This window comes from Panthera pardus, unplaced genomic scaffold, assembly GCF_024362965.1.
Source record: "Panthera pardus isolate Hobbes unplaced genomic scaffold, ASM2436296v1 HiC_scaffold_21, whole genome shotgun sequence".
NCBI classification, from domain to species: domain Eukaryota; kingdom Metazoa; phylum Chordata; class Mammalia; order Carnivora; family Felidae; genus Panthera; species Panthera pardus.
The window spans coordinates 3,675,140-3,696,016 of NW_026526777.1; the positions used below are offsets into that span (position 1 = coordinate 3,675,140).

The 20,877-nt window shown below is 45.7% G+C and overlaps 1 protein-coding gene across 3 annotated transcripts in view; it reads right to left on the bottom strand.

The window, feature by feature from the left end:
* The window catches only part of SPTA1 (spectrin alpha, erythrocytic 1), a 70,664-nt gene that overhangs the window by 25,495 nt on the left and 24,292 nt on the right, over positions 1–20,877 (bottom strand). For all 3 annotated transcript variants that reach the window (XM_019433327.2, XM_019433326.2, XM_053908892.1), the window contains exons 19-30: positions 18,894–19,111; positions 18,025–18,117; positions 15,762–15,899; positions 14,845–14,996; positions 14,541–14,727; positions 12,878–12,979; positions 11,811–11,902; positions 10,885–11,029; positions 9,940–10,121; positions 7,850–7,949; positions 7,538–7,735; positions 6,600–6,743 (exon numbers count right to left, since the gene is read on the bottom strand). In XM_019433327.2, the coding sequence (XP_019288872.2) occupies positions 6,600–6,743; positions 7,538–7,735; positions 7,850–7,949; positions 9,940–10,121; positions 10,885–11,029; positions 11,811–11,902; positions 12,878–12,979; positions 14,541–14,727; positions 14,845–14,996; positions 15,762–15,899; positions 18,025–18,117; positions 18,894–19,111 (1,751 nt within the window). The remainder of the gene's footprint in view (positions 1–6,599; positions 6,744–7,537; positions 7,736–7,849; positions 7,950–9,939; positions 10,122–10,884; positions 11,030–11,810; positions 11,903–12,877; positions 12,980–14,540; positions 14,728–14,844; positions 14,997–15,761; positions 15,900–18,024; positions 18,118–18,893; positions 19,112–20,877) is intronic.

Genomic DNA, 20,877 nt, shown 5'->3' on the forward strand with positions numbered 1-20,877 from the left:
GGCTCACCGCGCGTCCTGCCGATCACTTAGATTCCACCTACACCTGCCTAAAGAACCCAGAAAACCGCCAGAGGATTAGCAGAACGGAGTCTCCGGAGCCAGGCGCAGACTAGAGGCCCACGGAAGAGGGTAGGAAGGGCGGCGAGGCGGTGCGCGCTCCACGGACTGGCGGGAGGGAGCCGGGGCGGAGGGGCGGCTCGCCGGCCAAGCGGAGCCCCCGAGTCTGGCTGGCAAAAGCGGAGGGGCCGGACGGACTGTGTTCCGACAGCAAGCGCGACTTAGCGTCTGGGAGGTCATAAGTGAACAGCTCTGCTCGGAAAGCGGGAAGGCTGGAGGACAAAGGGAGGGAGAGCTGCTGAGCCCCCGGACGGCAGAGCTCAGCTTGGCGGGGAACAAAGGCGCCAGCGCCATCTCCCCCGCCCATCCCCCAGCCAAAATCCCAAAGGGAACCAGTTCCTGCCAGGGAACTTGCCCGCTCTGCGCAAACACCCAACTCTGTGCTTCTGCGGAGCCAAACCTCTGGCAGTGGATCTGACTCCCTCGCTGCCACAGGGCCCCTCCTGAAGTGGATCACCTAAGGAGAAGCGAGCTAAGCCTGCCCCTCCTGCCCCCCGTGCACCTTGCCTACCCACCCCAGCTAATACGCCAGATCCCCAGCACCACAAGCCTGGCAGTGTGCAAGTAGCCCAGACGGGCCACGCCACCCCACAGTGAATCCCGCCCCTAGGAGAGGGGAAGAGAAGGCACACACCAGTCTGACTGTGGCCCCAGCGGTGGGCTGGGGGCAGACATCGGGTCGGACTGCGGCCCCACCCACCAACTCCAGTTATACACCACAGCACAGGGGAAGTGCCCCGCAGGTCCACACCACTCCAGGGACTATCCAAAATGACCAAACGGAAGAATTCCCCTCAGAAGAATCTCCAGGAAATAACAACAGCTAATGAACTGATCAAAAAGGATTTAAAGAATATAACAGAAAGTGAATTTAGAATAATAGTCATAAAATTAATCGCTGGGCTTGAAAACAGTATACAGGACAGCAGAGAATCTCTTGCCACAGAGATCAAGGGACTAAGGAACAGTCAGGAGGAGCTGAAAAACGCTTTAAACGAAATGCAAAATAAAATGGAAATGACGACGGCTCCGATTGAAGAGGCAGAGGAGAGAATAGATGAACTAGAAGATAAAGTTATGGAAAAAGAGGAAGCTGAGAAAAAGAGAGATAAAAAAATCCAGGAGTATGAGGGGAAAATTAGAGAACTAAGTGATACACTAAAAAGAAATAATATACGCATAATTGGTATCCCAGAGGAGGAAGAGAGAGGGAAAGGTGCTGAAGGGGTACTTGAAGAAATTATAGCTGAGAACTTCCCTGAACTGGGGAAGGAAAAAGGCATTGAAATCCAAGAGGCACAGAGAACTCCCTTCAGACGTAACTTGAATCGATCTTCTGCACGACATATCATAGTGAAACTGGCAAAATACGAGGATAAAGAGAAAATTCTGAAGGCAGCAAGGGATAAACGTGCCCTCACATATAAAGGGAGACCTATAAGACTCGTGACTGATCTCTCCTTTGAAACTTGGCAGGCCAGAAAGGCTTGGCACGATATCTACAGTGTGCTAAACAGAAAAAATATGCAGCCGAGAATCCTTTATCCAGCAAGTCTGTCATTTAGAATAGAAGGAGAGATAAAGGTCTTCCCAAACAAACAAAAACTGAAGGAATTTGTCACCACGAAACCAGCCCTACAAGAGATCCTAAGGGGGATCCTGTGAGACAAAGTACCAGAGACATCACTACAAGCATAAAACATACAGACATCACAATGACTCTAAACCCGTATCTTTCTATAATAACACTGAATGTAAATGGATTAAATGCGCCAACCAAAAGACATAGGGTATCAGAATGGATAAAAAAACAAGACCCATCTATTTGCTGTCTACAAGAGACTCATTTTAGATCTGAGGACACCTTTAGATTGAGAGTGAGGGGATGGAGAACTATTTATCATGCTACTGGAAGCCAAAAGAAAGCTGGAGTAGCCATACTTATATCAGACAAACTAGACTTTAAATTAAAGGCTGTAACAAGAGATGAAGAAGGGCATTATATAATAATCACAGGGTCTATCCATCAGGAAGAGCTAACTATTATAAATGTCTATGCGCCAAATACCGGAGCCCCCAGATATATAAAACAATTACTCATAAACATAAGCAACCTTATTGATAAGAATGTGGTCATTGCAGGGGACTTTAACATCCCACTTACAGAAATGGATAGATCATCTAGACACACAGTCAATAAAGAAACAAGGGCCCTGAATGATACATTGGATCAGATGGACTTGACAGATATATTTAGAACTCTGCATCCCAAAGCAACAGAATATACTTTCTTCTCGAGTGCACATGGAACATTCTCCAAGATAGATCATATACTGGGTCACAAAACAGCCCTTCATAAGTTTACAAGAATTGAAATTATACCATGCATACTTTCAGACCACAATGCTATGAAGCTTGAAATCAACCACAGGAAAAACTCTGGAAAACCTCCAAAAGCATGGAGGTTAAAGAACACCCTACTAACGAATGAGTAGGTCAACCAGGCAATTAGAGAAGAAATTTAAAAATATATGGAAACAAACGAAAATGAAAATACAACAATCCAAACGCTTTGGGATGCAGCGAAGGCAGTCCTGAGAGGAAAATACATTGCACTCCAGGCCTATCTCAAGAAACAAGAAAAATCCCAAATACAAAATCTAACAGCACACCTAAAGGAAATAGAAGCAGAACAGCAAAGGCAGCCTAAACCCAGCAGAAGAAGAGAAATAATAAAGATCAGAGCAGAAATAAACAATATAGAATCTAAAAAAACTGTAGAGCAGATCAACGAAACCAAGAGTTGGTTTTTTGAAAAAATAAACAAAATTGACAAACCTCTAGCCAGGCTTCTCAAAAAGAAAAGGGAGATGACCCAAATAGATAAAATCATGAATGAAAATGGAATTATTACAACCAATCCCTCAGAGATACAAACAATTATCAGGGAATACTATGAAAAATTATATGCCAACAAATTGGACAACCTGGAAGAAATGGACAAATTCCTAAACACCCACACTCTTCCAAAACTCAATCAGGAGGAAATAGAAAGCTTGAACAGACCCATAACCAGCGAAGAAATTGAATCGGTTATCAAAAATCTCCCAACAAATAAGAGTCCAGGACCAGATGGCTTCCCAGGGGAGTTCTACCAGACGTTTAAAGCAGAGATAATACCTATCCTTCTCAAGCTATTCCAAGAAATAGAAAGGGAAGGAACACTTCCAGACTCATTCTATGAAGCCAGTATTACTTTGATTCCTAAACCAGACAGAGACCCAGTAAAAAAAGAGAACTACAGGCCAATATCTCTGATGAATATGGATGCAAAAATTCTCAATAAGATACTAGCAAATCGAATTCAACAGCATATAAAAAGAATTATTCACCATGATAAGTGGGATTCATTCCTGGGATGCAGGGCTGGTTCAACATTCGCAAATCGATCAACGTGATACATCACATTAACAAAAAAAAAGAGAAGAACCATATGATCCTGTCAATCGATGCAGAAAAGGCCTTTGACAAAATCCAGCACCCTTTCTTAATAAAAACCCTCGAGAAAGTCGGGATAGAAGGAACATACTTAAAGATCATAAAGGCCATTTATGAAAAGCCCACAGCTAACATCATCCTCAACGGGGAAAAACTGAGAGCTTTTTCCCTGAGATCAGGAACACGACAGGGATGCCCACTCTCACCGCTGTTGTTTAATATAGTGCTGGAAGTTCTAGCATCAGCAATCAGACAACAAAAGGAAATCAAAGGCATCAAAATTGGCAAAGATGAAGTCAAGCTTTCGCTTTTTGCAGATGACATGATATTATACATGGAAAATCCGATAGACTCCACCAAAAGTCTGCTAGAACTGATACATGAATTCAGCAAAGTTGCAGGATACAAAATCAATGTGCAGAAATCAGTTGCATTCTTATACACTAACAATGAAGCAACAGAAAGACAAATGAAGAAACTGATCCCATTCACAATTGCACCCAGAAGCATAAAATACCTAGGAGTAAATCTAACCAAAGATGTAAAAGATCTGTATGCTGAAAACTATGGAAAGCTTATGCAGGTAATTGAAGAAGATATAAAGAAATGGAAAGACATTCCCTGCTCATGGATTGGAAGAATAAATATTGTCAAAATGTCAATACTACCCAAAGCTATCTACACATTCAATGCAATCCTAATCAAAATTGCACCAGCGTTCTTCTCGAAACTAGAACAAGCAATCCAAAAATTCATATGGAACCACAAAAGGCCCCGAATAGCCAAAGTAATTTTGAAGAAGAAGACCAAAGCAGGAGGCATCACAATCCCAGACTTTAGCCTCTACTACAAAGCTGTCATCATCAAGACAGCATGGTATTGGCACAAAAACAGACACATAGACCAATGGAATAGAATAGAAACCCCAGAACTAGACCCACAAACGTATGGCCAACTCATCTTTGACAAAGCAGGAAAGAACATCCAATGGAAAAAAGACAGTCTCTTTAACAAATGGTGCTGGGAGAACTGGACAGCAACATGCAGAAGGTTGAAACTAGACCACTTTCTCACACCATTCACAAAAATAAACTCAAAATGGATAAAGGACCTGAATGTGAGACAGGAAACCATCAAAACCTTAGAGGAGAAAGCAGGAAAAGACCTCTCTGACCTCAGCCGTAGCAATCTCTTACTCGGCACATCCCCAAAGGCAAGGGAATTAAAAGCAAAAGTGAATTACTGGGACCTTATGAAGATAAAAAGCTTCTGCACAGCAAAGGAAACAACCAACAAAACTAAAAGGCAACCAACGGAATGGGAAAAGATATTTGCAAATGACACATCGGACAAAGGGCTAGTATCCAAAATCTATAAAGAGCTCATCAAACTCCACACCCGAAAAACAAATAACCCAGTGAAGAAATGGGCAGAAAACATGAATAGACACTTCTCTAAAGAAGACATCCGGATGGCCAACAGGCACATGAAAAGATGTTCAACGTCGCTCCTTATCAGGGAAATACAAATCAAAACCACACTCAGATACCACCTCACGCCAGTCAGAGTGGCCAAAATGAAGAAATCAGGAGACTATAGATGCTGGAGAGGATGTGGAGAAACGGGAACCCTCTTGCACTGTTGGTGGGAATGCAAATTGGTGCAGCCGCTCTGGAAAGCAGTGTGGAGGTTCCTCAGAAAATTAAAAATAGACCTACCCTATGACCCAGCAGTAGCACTGCTAGGAATTTATCCAAGGGATACAGGAGTACTGATGCATAGGGGCACTTGTACCCCAATGTTTATAGCAGCACTCTCAACAATAGCCAAATTATGGAAAGAGCCTAAATGTCCATCAACTGATGAATGGATAAAGAAATTGTGGTTTATATACACAATGGAATACTACATGGCAATGGGAAAAAATGAAATATGGCCTTTTGTAGCAACATGGATGGAACTGGAGAGTGTGATGCTAAGTGAAATAAGCCATACAGAGAAAGACAGATACCATATGGTTTCACTCTTATGTGGATCCTGAGAAACGTAACAGAAACCCATGGGGGAGGGGAAGGAAAAAAAAAAAAAAGAGGTTAGAGTGGGAGAGAGCCAAAGCATAAGAGACTGTTAAAAACTGAGAACAAACTGAGGGTTGATGGGGGGTGGGAGGGAGGGGAGGGTGGGTGATGGGTATTGAGGAGGGCACCTGTTGGGATGAGCACTGGGTGTTGTATGGAAACCAATTTGACAGTAAATTTCATATATTAAAAAATAAAAAAAATAAAAAAATAAATGAGAAAAAAAAAAAACTCAACAGGAAGACAAACATTACGAATGACACTAAGATGGGCTCTTTAGTACTGAGCTCCCTTAAAGAACAGACTCCTCCCATGGCCATCGTAGAGGGTGAGTCCTGCATTGGCTGAGATGTTGGGGTAAACAGTACTTAAAGTCACTTCCAATGCTAAAAGTTAGGTTTTAAAAGGCCGGGCTGGCAGTAAGACGTTCCGATGTCGTGTGTGACCTGGGTAAGACTAAGCCACGGTATCAAGTTGCCCTATCTACCTCATAGGTTTCTGTAAGAAGCAAATGGGAATTAAAATATTTAAAGAAATAAGTCATACAGAGAGAGACAGATACCATACGTTTCACCCTTATGTGGATCCCGAGAAACTTAACAGAAGACCATGGGGGAGGGGAAGGAAAAAAAAAAGTTAGAGAGGGAGGGAGTCAAATCATAAGAGACTCTTAAAAACTGAATAAACTGAGGGTTGATGGGGGAAGGGTGGGAGGGAGGGGAGGGTGGGGGATGGGCATTGAGGAAGGCATCTGCTGGGAGGAGTACTGGCTGTTGTATGGAAACCAATTGGACAATAAATTTCATAAAAAAATATTTCCAAAGCATGAAACGACATGTATGTATTGGTATTTCTGTTATTATTACTAACATTTATTATTGGAACTCTTAGATTGGTTGTTATTACCTGGGCATTGATTGCTTTCCCCAAATCATCCCGTTTCTTCATCAAGGCCTCCAGACTGTCTAAGGGGCCCGCTCCCTCTGACCTCAGGAAATTCTCTCGTGCCATCATCCAGCTCTCGGCCTGATCACAGCTCCCATGGAACAACTACGGGGAATTAAAGTAGAGGTTATATTTAATCCAGGGCACCAAGGACAGAATCTATCCCTCTCCTACGACACTGATATAAGAGATGCCGTAAGGGGTGCTTATAGTCTCCCAAGAAACATTCATACCATGAATCTTACCTATACTGGACATTTCACTCTTCCCTGAAACCACATCTTATGTTTTCAAATAAGCTATAGTGTATATTTATATAGGCTCCATTCTCAGGGTGAGGTTTCCCATATGGTGTGCCTGGTGGATGCTGGCTGGTTATTTCTTTCAGACTGTCATAAACACTACCCTCACGGTCGTCAATGACCCTCTCGTACATTCCCTCACTGGCTATAATCACTCCCTCTTCTTCAGCCTCAAAATATTCATACATTTTGTTTTATTAAGAATCATCTTACTGTGCTAGAATCGGCTGTCTACATGTCTAATTTCACTGTTTAAGAAAAGGGACGTTATCTTACTAATCTTTCTGTTTCCGGGGTTTCGCACACAGTAGCGTAAGAATAAGAATCATCAACCAAACTCTCAATCAATGAATACATTATAATAATAATCACCCCATCCCATGCCAAGAGCTGACCCCCCTTTTGTTTGGCTCTTCTAACAGGGATCAGAGCAGAGAACACCACAATGATGAGAATACAGGGGCAGATAGTCAAGGAACGTCCTTGTGCTTATGGGATGGTAAGTCCGGTGAAATGAGCATGTGGAGTAACCATGCACACTAGCATAGAAGGAATGGTCTGAGGCTCTCCTGCTAAACGGTGTGAAGTTTGCTTTACCTGCAACTCCAGACATTGATGCAGCATCTTCTTGCGTTGATCCCAAGCTTTCTCCAAGTCACCTTTCTCTTGCCTGACCGCTTCAAGCTTTTCTTGAATTTCAGGGCTGTCATGGTGCCCACTTCTTACAAGTTCTCCGCCGAATTCCTCTAAGGCCTGGAAGGTGGGAGCCTCAGCCTCCATGTCAGCATAATGCCCCTGTGTTGGAAAATGGAAGAGACTGGTGACGCCAGTGACATCTCATCAGAGTCATAAGATGAGGGAAGGTCGGGAGGTCATGTGGTCGGCGGCTATGGCTTTTGTAGCCCCTACCGAGTGTCGCTCCAGCAGGATCTCTGTGCCAGTTAAATCCTCAGCCAGCTCCTCTGATGATACCATGCCACCAATGCCACTCATCCAGTTCTCTAGGTCCCTAGAGAAACAGACATATTGGGATTGACAGGACGACCCCGCAGCTTGTTACAGGGCTATCTGTCCTTGGCTTTTTCCTCTCTAGAAAACATTTCTAGAGTAACACTTTCCATCTGTCTTTCTCTGCTTCGTGGGCCCTCTGCAAACAGCCCTTTCACTGTTTGACTTAATAATGGCAATCCCCCATGTTTGAAAACGTCTTTGCATGTATTATCTCTTTCAGGTCTTGCAATAATCCTGTACAGGATTCCGGGAACTGTTTTGTTGTCAGTTTGGAGATGAGGAGGCCAGCCTAGAGAATGTAAGTGATGTTCTTATGCAGTATGAGCGAAACAGACATCTGGACTGGAACCCAGACACTCGAATCCTGGACCAACACATATTCCATTACCCGTAATGATTCTTGTCCCTAAAAAGTGGATTCTTCAGTTTAAAGATCAATCTTTTATGGAATCTCAAGGAAGGCATGTCTTCGCTTTTACTTTATTCCTAAAAGGATCTAGTACGTGCTCTGCCAACATGCACACAGACACACACACACACACACACACACACACACACACACACACACACACTCCATGCTGTCGATGAGACCAGGGCCCATTTCTTACTCCACTAGCAGTCAAGAGGTATCACAAGGAGAGCTAAAGTCCATCACCCCAGAGAGTAATGTCAAGTAATAACGTCCTGACTAGCAACCCTGCGTGATGCCCAAATTAAGCATCACATAGAGCACGTCCTTCCTCTTGTGGGAGAAATAGCAAACATCCACTCTGAGGCAGAAGGGTCTTTTCTCTTGTAAACTCATGTATTCACTTAGTCAAACAACTAGGGTTCACTGGGTGCTCATTAAGTACCAAACATTGCAGAAGAGACATATTTGTGTCTCCAAGGAGCTCACACTGTAGACTGAAAGAAAACAAACAAACAAACAAACAAACAAACAAAACACAGAGACTAATACCTATTTTTTCAAAAACAGCCTGAAAAGCAAAAGGGTCATAAAGAAGTAGAATCAGGTCAGAGTTGTTTGGACGGGGGGATATTATTTCTGCATATTGAAGAGTAAGATTTTGTAAAGAGAAGGAGGCAGCATTTGACTTGGAATCTGAAGTCAGAGCAGAATCTGTATATACACAGAGCTATGAGTACATATGTGATTGTGGGGGGCATCTATGGATGCTATTTATTTATATTGTATGAAAAATGACAGCTTTCCAGAGAACCTGAATTGGAGAGGGGATTGCCAAGTGCAACTGCAACTATTTACCAAAACTTGCCTCCTTTTTTTTTCCCGAAAGTATTACATTGTGTCTACGACTTTCTGGATCCTCAATTCCCAACAGGAATTGATCCTCAATTCCTCCCAGGAGACTGATGAGATGGGGCAGAATGTGGAAACTGTTTCACAGATAGAGTGTATATTTGCTCAATTATGATAACGTCTAGACTCTCTAGCAAGGCGATGGAAATTCTCTAAGATTCTATCTCAACATGTCTAAGCTTATGTCTTGATACTTGTCTTGACCCCTCTGACATGCGAACCGCTGCGCCAGCTGCCCCCGCTTCATGAACATGGTACACCTTTCCTATCCTCGTGCCTTTGTTTGCTAGTTCCACGCATTTGTTAGGATGCGTGTTTGGGCTGTGTTGTGTTCTACCATGGTTATCTGTGCTCCTCTGTCCTTTCTAGTAGAAATAAAACATCCATATTCTACAGCTGCTGACATAGCTCCCTGTATACCGTCCATGCTCTAGGCTTACTTGATTTACCTAGATGGTGTCACATTCCTTCCAACTTTGGTATCCTATGGCTTGAACTACCAAGCTGGAGCTTTTTGTCTTGCCAGAGGTGTGATCTGGATGTGGACATACCCTCCAAACCAGCCGTGAAGAACACCTATACCCAGACTGCTCCTAGAAGGTCTATGTAGAGACCAAACATGGAAACCGCCCACCCCACTTGGCATAGTCTGCCTCCGGAGCTTTACCTGGCTTTGTTGAGGAATGTGTAGAATTGCCGGGCCTCATTTAAGTCATGCTTACGGTCCTCCGTGCACCCTAGAAGGTCATCCCACGTCTCCTTCAGCTCCATTCCCTGGTTCTGCAGATCACCAGCGGCATCTGGGTGGGACTCACTGAGCCGCTCTGCCGTCTCCCTCAACATGGTCACCTGAGGAGGTGCAAGGACTGAATCTCAGCAAAATAACACTTCTGAGCCCTGGCCATGTCCACTCCTCAAATAGACGTCAGTGAGGTACAAGAACATCTTACTACTTCATAAAATAATGCCAACCCTTTGGGCACACACAATAACTCCCAGAAGCAGTCAAACTCGACATTATCACCCTTCTTTTTAAGATAAGAAGGTGTCAGTTAAGTGACTCTGCTGGTCAGTGGCAACATCAGTTAGGAGCCCCCAAGGGTCCTGACTTTTAATGTGAAGGTCTTTTTAACATGGACATTTTCTGTGCTCTTTTTGTTCTGCACGATAGTACCAAGCCACATGATGCCCTGTGTTATTCCAGTGCGCATCTGGCAAGTTTCAGGGCTTTTTTTATAGTGGAGGGGGATTACGTGCTGTCAGTTCCTCACAAAGGGAACGGGAATATGATTGGCCCAGGCTATCCTGGGTGTGGCCAGTTCCCCCTCTGTCTGAGGCTGTGGGCCTTCTGTATGGTCTAGGCACCTGGAACCCACTACAGAGGTACTTGGACAGTACAGGTCATTGCAATATGCTTTTCCCTCTGTGTTCATGGTCCTGGGGATGTCCTTTTGGTGCACCTGCTGTAGGGACAGATCTAAAAGCAAGTATGGAGTAAGATAAGGAGAAGTATAAGAGTGTGGGACTGGGGAATGAAAGCAATAACGAGGGCACGGACAGGTGTAAATGAGAGGGGGGGGACGTTGGGACACCTTGGGAGCGCACACCTCACCTTCTCTTCCAGAGGCATAAGGTCTCTCTCAAAGACCTCATGCTGCCGCTGAAGGGCCTGAACGCTGAACAGGTCTGAGCCGGGATCAGCAGCCCTGAGGGCCTGGAGTTTCTTCTCAATCTGCTCCTTCGTGTCATCTGCTTCTCTGGTTCACGAGAGGAAAAGACTAGAGTGACAGTGGATTCCACAGGCAGACCAGCTGGCTCCATGGAAGTCATTTCTACCATCATCCCCGTCACCCTTTCCGATGTGCTAGAATGTAGGCTCATTGAATTGTCCCACCAATACCTGAGGCATAGGTACAATTACCATTCCCATTCTCTATAGGCAAAACTGAACCCCATGGGGGCCATTTTCTCAAGGTTATTCCACCGCCACCTGGTGGAGCCTGTCTGCACCAGCTGGCCTGGCTGCAGAGTGCACCCTTGACTGCTTCCTGGCTTTCCACCTTCAGTCCTTCTAAGCAGCCAGACCCGTCTGCATTTTCCTTTCTCTCCTCTGCATGCTCAAAAATACACGTATACACGGTCAAGGCATTCGGTCACCATTTTTTTGTTTGTTTGTTTGCTTACTCGTCTATGGATGCGTGGACAAAGATTTGGAATCAGATGTAAAAAATGGTCAAATCGATAGTCAGAGCCAATGTGATAACCTGTTGCCTACGGCTAGTTCAGAAATATAATGACTTAAACCTCTTGTGTCTACTCCCTGTTGCATTAACTATCATGCAACCTGCGAATTATGCACCAGGATCCACGAACTAGAAAATTAGAGTTCCTTGTCTGGGAGGACCCCGCGTGCCAAGAAAGGAATCCACTACTGAGACGCCCAACCCCTTCTTATCTCTGTCTCAGGGGTGCTGTGCTGACCGCTGTGCGTCCCCTGCAGTCGTCAGCCTTGGGGGCCTTTCTGGGGTACCTCCTCACCTGTGAAACATCTGGACGGCATGGGCGCTGCCCAGCAGCTGTCGCTGCTCTTCTGCAAGCCTCTGCAAGGAGTCCCAGCGATTATTCAACTCCTGAAAGAAGCAGACACACAGGAGTCCGCTGGAAAGCTAACGCAGGTCGCTCAGCGCTGTCCAAAGACCAGACGAGGCTTGCATCATGGCTGTTTCCACGTGATCTCTTCCGAAACTGCACAGGTTTCTTTCTTTCCTGGATAGTTTGAGCTTGGCCCTCATTCATGCTGTTAAGCAAGGGATGATTTTCCTTCCCCAAATGACGTTCCAGGGTGGAACCATCAACCTTAGATCAGCAACCGATGTTTGCTGCTGCAGAGACTAATTACAGTCTCCAAAAGGTGAATGGAATACGTTGCCTTGGTAGTTAGAAGTTTTTACCATATTTCTGCATCCTAGATTGACCAAGCTAAACAACCACTTAGAGCTGTACTTCTTTATAAAGAGGAAACAAGTTATTCCTATGCACACGCCTTCTCCCTCTCACCCCATGTCGACCGCCATAAAAGAGACAGAGGACACATCTTCCCTGGTTTATGACAACCCAGAGAGCTGGAGCGGACCTCCCACTCACGTTCATCAGATCTTTTATAAAATCTTTATGATTTTAGGTCCCGATCTAAATCAGGTCTAGAATGCCCCCACCTCCCATCTCTACTGACCTATAGTTTTCTCCTTCCTTCATCCGATCTCATCAGCGCTTGTCCCTTCCACTAAGCTTTCCTGACTAACCCTTTTCCACTGTCAGAGCTTCTTAACTGCATTTTCTTTGTATTCATGGGTTTGGGCATGAATTTTCCGTGTTTGTAAGAAAAGATGGAGGTATGTGCTGCGATCTATAGATTTCAGATCAGTTTAAATATATATGTGGTTAGACCGTTTGAACTATTGTCTTTGACCTTATCTGAAGCCAGCTTTAGACCTTCTGCCCGTTCTAGCTGATCTGTGGAATATGACGCTGAATGTATTTAAGTGAGACGTAGACCCCCAGACCTCAGCCTGGCGGTGAGGAGAAATGGAAGAAGCTTCACTTACCTGACGTAGCTGAGCTCCTTCTGGCGTTAGAAGCTCTTCAAAAAAAAGATCATCTGCCACCTGGTTGATATCCCTCAGCCGAGGCTCATTGGCCTTCAGATCCTGGGTGGGAACATTTGTCCAAAGCGGTATAAATCCCCTTCTCAGGAATCTTCATACCTTCCGGCTCACCTCTGCCCCAACTTGACTAGATATTAAATATACTGCTAACCTCGCCTGCGAAGCACAAGAAGATGCCCTCCGATCTGCTGCTAAGAAGAGTTACCTTTAAACTCCCTGACCCTCTGTGGCTATCAAGAACTTGGCAAGAGAGCTTCTATTTTTCTGGAGTGTGGAGCACATCCAGTTTCCTAGATTCCTTAAAATTCTCTCCTGGATTAAGTGACGCCATCAAAGGAGTCTCTCCCTGAGCCGCATACTGTGGCTTCCAACCAATACAAATTCCTTTGCCTTCTATAGAATTTCACAGACTAAGCTGCGACCTGCTTGCTTTAGGTCATGTTGTAAGAAACTTCTCTGAGGAGCTCAGCACCACACCTATGGGGACGATATTGTCCATTACATTGTACAAAGGCCTCCTCGTGGGAGGCCATGAGCTTCCTCATGGAAATGTCATTTTTGGTGTTCTTTTATAATTTTGTCCTTGCCTCCCTTCCTTTCACTATCCTCTTTTCTCTTTCCTTATGTATTCCATGTATGTGTATATATAATCCATATAATCCTTATTATCTATCTATCTATCCATCCATCATCTCTCTATTTATCTATCATCTATCTACCCATGTCTACCTATCTATCATCTATCTATCTATCTATCTATCTATCTATCGATATCTATATCTATCATCTATCTATCTATCCATCCATATGCCTGTGTATCTATCCATCTATCTACCCAGATTTCTACCTATCTGTCATCTATCTGTCCTCTATGTATCTATCATCTATCTATATGTCACCTTGAATTCTATGTAGAAGGCATCATAAGAAAAAGAAAGGAAAGGAGAGGTTTATATTTGCCACTAGATAATGTATGGAATAAATCTGTGAGAACAGAGGACAGAGGGTTTTAGGCAGGCAGAAACTTAGAAACTGTCTAGCTGTAGGGGCACCTGGGTGGCTCAGTCAGTTAAATGTCCAACTCTTGATTTTGGCTCAGGTCATGATCTCATGGTTTGTGGGATTGAGCCCCATGTCAGGCTCTGGGATGAGAGCTCTGGAGACTGTTTGGGATTGTCTCTCCATCTCTCTCTCTCTCTCTCAAAATAAATAAATAAAAACTTAAAAAAAAAAAAGAAACTGCTTAAGTGTAAAGTCAGGTTGTTTTCCCACCTTCCCACCCCAGCTTCCCCCCTCAACCTGAGCTCCCAGAACACAGCGCAGTGTGGGGCAAGTGCTGAAGAACTCAGGGAGACCAGCAGTCCCAGAAGGGTCTAGGAGCAGCAAGGACCACAGGCTGCTGAGTCAGGGACTAGTCTCCTCTGTGTTTTCCTTCTAGCTCCAATACCCAGGCAGGGATTTGAAATGTGGGACCCTCAGCAGCTCTGGGACGGATATTTAGCAAATGTGAAGTTGAACAACCGCTTAGGGGCAGGCGTGGAATAAATGGAAACAGTAGTCACTTCCAGAAAGCCGTCTAGAGGAGAAAGTCGCTCGTTCTCACCGTTTGGAACTCGTCAAACTTCTTCTGCAGCTCCCAGACATCATCCAGTTCCACCCCGGTGTTCTCTGCCTTTTTCTCTAGGATCCACTCCAGCATGTCGCCTGCCTCATAGGCCAGCAAGAACTCGTTGTAGCGTTGCAGCAGGCGACATCTGCGTTCCTCGGCCCTATCGAGGAGGGAGCGGTACCTGCGCGGAACCAGGGAGAAGGGGAAGGCGTCGTGAAACACGAAACATGAGACGCGTCTTTGCCAATAAGAAATGATTAGCCAAGTACTGTCTGGGTTGGCAGCCTCCAGAACTTACTGCTTCTCAATCTGTTCCTGGCGCTCAGTGATGCTGCCTGGTTCTTCTCGTCGCCGCTGCGGGAGCGTGGGAAACTCATCGTCAGCCAGTTTCCTGACGTAGACAGCGGGCACAAAGCCTTGGTGGTCACCAGCTTCCACCTTCCACCAGTCCTGAGGAGAGAGAGATCCCCACTCCTTCCTTAGGTCTCGGAAAAACACAGGTAGGAGAGGCTTCAACTCTCATAACGAAGCCTGTAGGCACAGGCACAGGCTGAGGGCAAGAGAAGCAAACCACTGCTTACAACTGGCGTGTGATTTTCACAGATGTTGGAGGAGGTAAATAAGGACTTGCAGGGATTGTACAAGTCAGCCTCTGAAATCAAGGATCTTGACGTGTGACATTAGACCTTTAACTACGGTGGGGGTTTTCAAAAACCTCCTTTTTCAAAAAAGTTGTTTGAGCTCTTTTGAAAAGAGCCAATATTTGGTTACTTTTCTCACAGATCTGTCTCTGCCACATTGAAGAAAACCGAGTGGACAAAAGACTTCTCTTTTTTCAGGGTCCCCCTAGCCCCGACCATTGGCGTCCCATCACTAGGGCCATTGGCACAGAAGGGAGACAAGCAAGGAGATGAGAAGAAAGGGACAGTTTAGTATCGCAGACCTGCCATTCATAGCTTATATGTCTTTGGGCTAATTACTGAAGCTTTTTGGGTCTTCATTTGGTTCACTGTAATTGGTGTTGTAACCCCAAAATATAACTACAGGATCTTACAAGATATCTGGAAGAAAGTTACGACTTAATAGATTACGGCAATTTAAGAGAGACCGCGGTAGAAAGGTGTTGGAGGCCAAAACATGGGTATCTGGCAAGGTTGGGCGAGTTGACCGTGGAAGGGCCGTCTTGCCGACGGGAAGGTCAGAAGAGAGACTCACCTTGTTGATGGAACTGAGCAGAGTTAAGACGTCATCTTTCTTCATGGTGACTTCTCGATTGCTACGGGCCTTGAAGTCATACAAAGCCACCACCCTCTGTTCTCGGGCAGCTCCCTCCACTGGTGCAGCCTGTTGTTGCTGGACAAAAGCAGGAAGCAGATCATGTCAGGCACCTGTTGGACCCAAGGGTGGGTTGCCCTGGGCTGAACGGAAGGGAGAGCCTCGGGCTGGAACCTCCCGCACGGCTGCCATAAGAGACAGATTGCAACATGTCGCTCCCAGAGATATTCTCCACCCTGATACAAGAGGGGACAGGCCGGCTGGGGAATACGAACACAGAGTGAGCAAGTGAGTTTGTAGTTTGTCAGAAACATGGCAAATGTTCTAAGCCACCAGTTCGTAAAGCAGGTAATAAGGGATTAAATGCACCAACATTTCAGAAGATTGTTTGAGAAAATGAAAGACCCACTATCTCTCATCACCTTCTCCATTTCCTGGGCCTCCACTGACAATCCTTCCAACCTCTTTTTAAAAAATATTTTTTTAACATTTATTTATTTTTGAGAGAGAGAGAGAGAGACAGAGCATGAGTGGGGGAGTGGCAGAGAGAGAGGGAGACACAGAATCCGAAGCAGGTTGCAGGCTCTGAGCTGTCAGCACAGAGCCTGATGTGGGGCTCAAACTCACGGACCGTGAGATCATGACCTGAGCCAAAGTTGGATGCTTAACCGACTGAGTCATGCAGGTGCCCCAATCCTTCCAACCTCTTAACCCTTAAATTATCATGTCAAGGAAATGTGGGCCTTTGTTTTTATGTTTTATTTATTTTTGAGAGCAAGAGAGACAGAGCATGAGCAGGGGAGGGGCAAAGAGAGAGAGGGAGACACAGAATCCAAAACAGGCTCCAGGCTCCGAGCTGTCAGCACAGAGCCTGACGCGGGGCTCGAACCCACAGACTGCAAGATCATGACCTGAGCCGAAGTCGGACACTCAACCGACTGAGCCACCCAGGTGTCCCCTGGCCTTTGCTTTTAGAGATGGGTGACCTACAGCACAGGAAAGGCCACAGAATTTCATAAATTGAGACCATAAACTGAGATCAAAGACCTTGTATCTCTCTTTAGCAAGCAACCTGCTCTCCAAGGTATTTGATTTCCTACCGATATACTTTCTGCCAACATCACATCTCTGAGAGAAGGAACAAATTACGATCCCCCCTTTGTAAGCAATGGCTCACCCCTTCTTCAGATCAGAGCGGAGGGTGTATACCTCCCCTCACAGGCCCCTCTGGTTTTCTATCCCTCGAGTACCGCGTGTCCTCCACACACACAGACGCACACCCGTCTGCTCGTTTAGGCTCCACCGCGCCAGCCAAGGACGGCGGGCATGCAGGCTCTGTGCACACATGGTTACTGGGCATACACCGCCTGTCTGTTGTCTACTCCTGGCATGTGAGTCCACAGCCTCTCCTTAGAAAGGCTGTTCTTGGTGTTTCTGTTGTTCCTTCCACTACCCCAAAGAGGCGCCCTCATCCTCTTCGGAAGAAGCCTCCACTGCTGGCTCTGGCACCGGGCCAGCCTCACATTCTCCACCATTCACATGCGCCATATCCCAAATGCACCTGGCCATTCTGTGCCCTGGTGCTTCTTGCCTAGAGAAGCCCTTCCTGTCCTCGTCTGCACAGTGAACCACCTTAAAAAAATAACTCAGATAAAGCGGTTTGCCTCAGCTGTGAGGATCTTCCTAGCCTCCAACACTCTTATTTCAGGAGAGGGGAACACTCTTTTCTTTGAGACCCTTTCTCCTGTTCATGTATCTATCATATGCACTTATTTGCTGAAATCTCTGATCTCCTAATAGACTGGAACTGTCCTGCTGTCGGGATTATTTTTTATTCCGGTTCGCATCGGGTAGACATCTAATAAATGTATAAAAACAACTAAGAAGGAAGACAAGGAATCAGGAAGGACTGTAAGAATGAGATATAAATAAAGGATAGGAGTGGGAATATAAAAGGAAGGAAAACAGAAAACAAGAGTACATCAATGAGAACGTGATCGCTCTTACGAGGAGAACCCCTTCCGGATTAAATCTCTACAAATGCTATGAAGAGGCTACAATTTCTGCTGAAAAGGACCCTAGAATTTAGCATTTTCTTTGCAATTGTTTCTGAGTTATTGGAAGTAAAAGCCAGTCATAAAAAGAGTCCTGTGTCCTCTGGTGGGGATTGTGGCTTCTGGCATCTCAAAGCCAGAATTCTCACCTGGCAGGCCTCTGCCTGGTCCCTCAGGGCTTGCATACTGTTCCCAAAGGCACTCAGGTCCACCAGGAAGGCCTCGTGCTTCTTTAGAAGAGCCTGGATTTGTTGAGGAGGGATCGTTAGAATCGAATACAGGAAGAACGCTATGCATTCCTGGGGGTGGTGGGGCTATAGTCTCGGGTTATATCAGTTGTCCTCATTCTCGGTAAGAGACACTTTCCATCTATAATAAAGAGGTCTTTTGTTAACTATAAATTGACAAGGAGTAGGAAAACAGGAGTTCGAAGGTCAACAATTTCGATATATTTGCTTAATCAAAACGAACTCAAAATAGCACGAGTGTTTTATCAACACACATCACAGCTAGTGACGTTACTGTGTAGGATTCGACATTAGCATACTTTAGATGCCCACTGCAATTATCCCCAGCGCTGAAGGTTTGCTAAATATGATACTGGCTTACCATAAGGCAATGAGCAAGACCTAGAAGATAATTATGACCCTTAGGGTACATGTCTGCCCGGTTTTATTTCAATAAAGTAATTACAGCGCATATATGTTAGAACCATGGTTGGTTTGCGAAATTCCAAGGCTAGCCTTAGAAGGTTAGGATGGGACCAAGACAGGGATGGCTCTCTGGTCATGCCTTTGCGGGTTTAGATAATCTTTAAGGAATCTACAGATCTCTGTGGGATCGGGAAAATGTAGTGTACCTCTTAGGACCTGTGTCCACTCCAAGGTTATCCCAGCTGGTGAAGGCCAAATGTGTTTACTCTGGAAGCCCCAAAGAATCTAACAGAGCGTGCGGCTGTCCCGCAGTCTCGTGCCATTTGGTACGTACTAGACGATGTCCACCCCCATGCCCCCCTTACCCCAGCTGCTTCTTCATCGGCCCCATAGTTAGTGTTGTCTACAATAGGCGCCTTCTCTTGGATCCACGCTTCGGCTTCATGCAGGTCAGCCAGGTACTGCTGGAACTGGACATTGGCCTCAAGATCGTTCTGCCGTCTAGCTGCTCGAGCCTGGAGAGACTCCATGTTGTCATTCAAAGCCTTGACCTTGGAGGCCACATCTTCTGCAGCAAAGTGTCCTGTGGAGTAGTTAGTTAAAAGAAGGGTGAGTACTCCCTTCCTTAACATCACCATACCTCACTCCTTTTGGTGACCTGGGAGAGACAGAGAGGGAGGTAGGAGGACGCTACCGTGGGCAGTCCGTGTGGTGATGATAGAGGATGGGTGGACGTGCGTGGCGGTGAGTGGGGTGGTGTGGTCTGTAACACGTGGACCTGAAACAGAATACCCAGGTGTGGGTCCTGCTCAGAGTTCCAAAAACATATACCGTCTAGAGTAAACAGAAAATCCAACCGATCGTTGCTGCTGCCCGGAAGGTGCTTAGTACACAGGAACAACTAGAAAACTGGGCAGATCGCAAGATCCGATGATGTTCAGGCAACAGGCAGAGGATCGTGACTCATGAGAGAAGGGGCAGAAATGACATGTGCCCCCCATGCACGGGGCAGTCTCTAGGCTGTGCCGGAGGGTGAAGCCGGCTATCACACTGAGCTCGGCAGGCGGACCAGAGCTGGGGCAGGTGGGACAGCCGGAGCCCACGGAGCGGAGGGCCGAAGAAGGGTGCCGCACAGAGATGGGGCTTCGGAGGTGTGTGCCGAGGTCCCCTCGCAGGTGAGACTGGTGCCCCCTTGCGCACGTGTGTAAGAAGACCCCTCCAGGTGAGGACAAGGTGGCTGCAAAGCAGGAGGCCCCACTTCCCTGGGGCCCACACAGGGCTGCAGATAAAGTCAGCGCCCAGCAAAGTGCACTGGGATTACAACACATGAGCTGAGTTCTGGCAGAATTGCACCCCAGTAGTGGCCCCGTCTCTAAACCAGCTCCAGGATGCAGTCTTCCTTGGGGGTTCCGAGAGGCTCAGCGATTGCCATACCCAACAAACGAAGAACAGCACACCAGGTTATACTGTAATCAAGTTTCTGAAAATCAGCGATGAAAAGCATAAAAGGGTAAGAGAGAAAAGAGACACATTCCACACGGGGGAGCAGAGATTGTGGCGAGAGCGGACTTTACATCAGAAACCCCGCAAAGTCAGAAGACAATTCAGCAGTGTCTTTAACGTACGGAAAGACAGAGGCTGTCTCTCAAGAATTTTATGTCTCCTGAAAATGGGTTTCAAAAAGAAGGCAAGGGGCGCCTGGGCGGCTCAGTCTGGTTAAGCGTCTGACTCTTGGTTTTGGCTCAGGTCACGATCTCAAGTTTCGTGAGTTTGAGCCCCACGTGGGCTTTGCTCTGACCGTGCAGAGCCTGCATGGGATTCTCTCTCTCTCTGCCCCTCTCCTGCTCTCTCTCTCTCTCTCTGTCTCAAAATAAATAAATAAACTTAAAACATTATTTAACGGTCACCCTTTCAGATACTGAAACGGAAAATTTTAAAACAAAAGAATAGACAAGTGTATATTCTATTCACCGTTAGAACAAAAGGGCATTATCACACATCATGCAGGGAACCTCACTGTGCATTTATGAAAGAAAGCCTATGAAAAAGGCAAGTAATGTGTTAGCATTATTATGAAACCCACAAAACCACAAGTGGAGAATCACTACTCTAAACTAAACACACATACACACAACTCCCCTAGACACATACCCCACAGAACTATCGCTACTAAACACATATGGAGAGAAAAATGGAATCACAAAAAAATACATGATAACCCAAAGACCGTGGAAACTGGTAAGGAGAAGTAAATAACAAGATGCTAGATTTAATTGTAACCATATTGATAATTGCATTAACTGCAAATGGTCTAAACAATCCCAATAAAAGGGAGAGATTATCAGATTG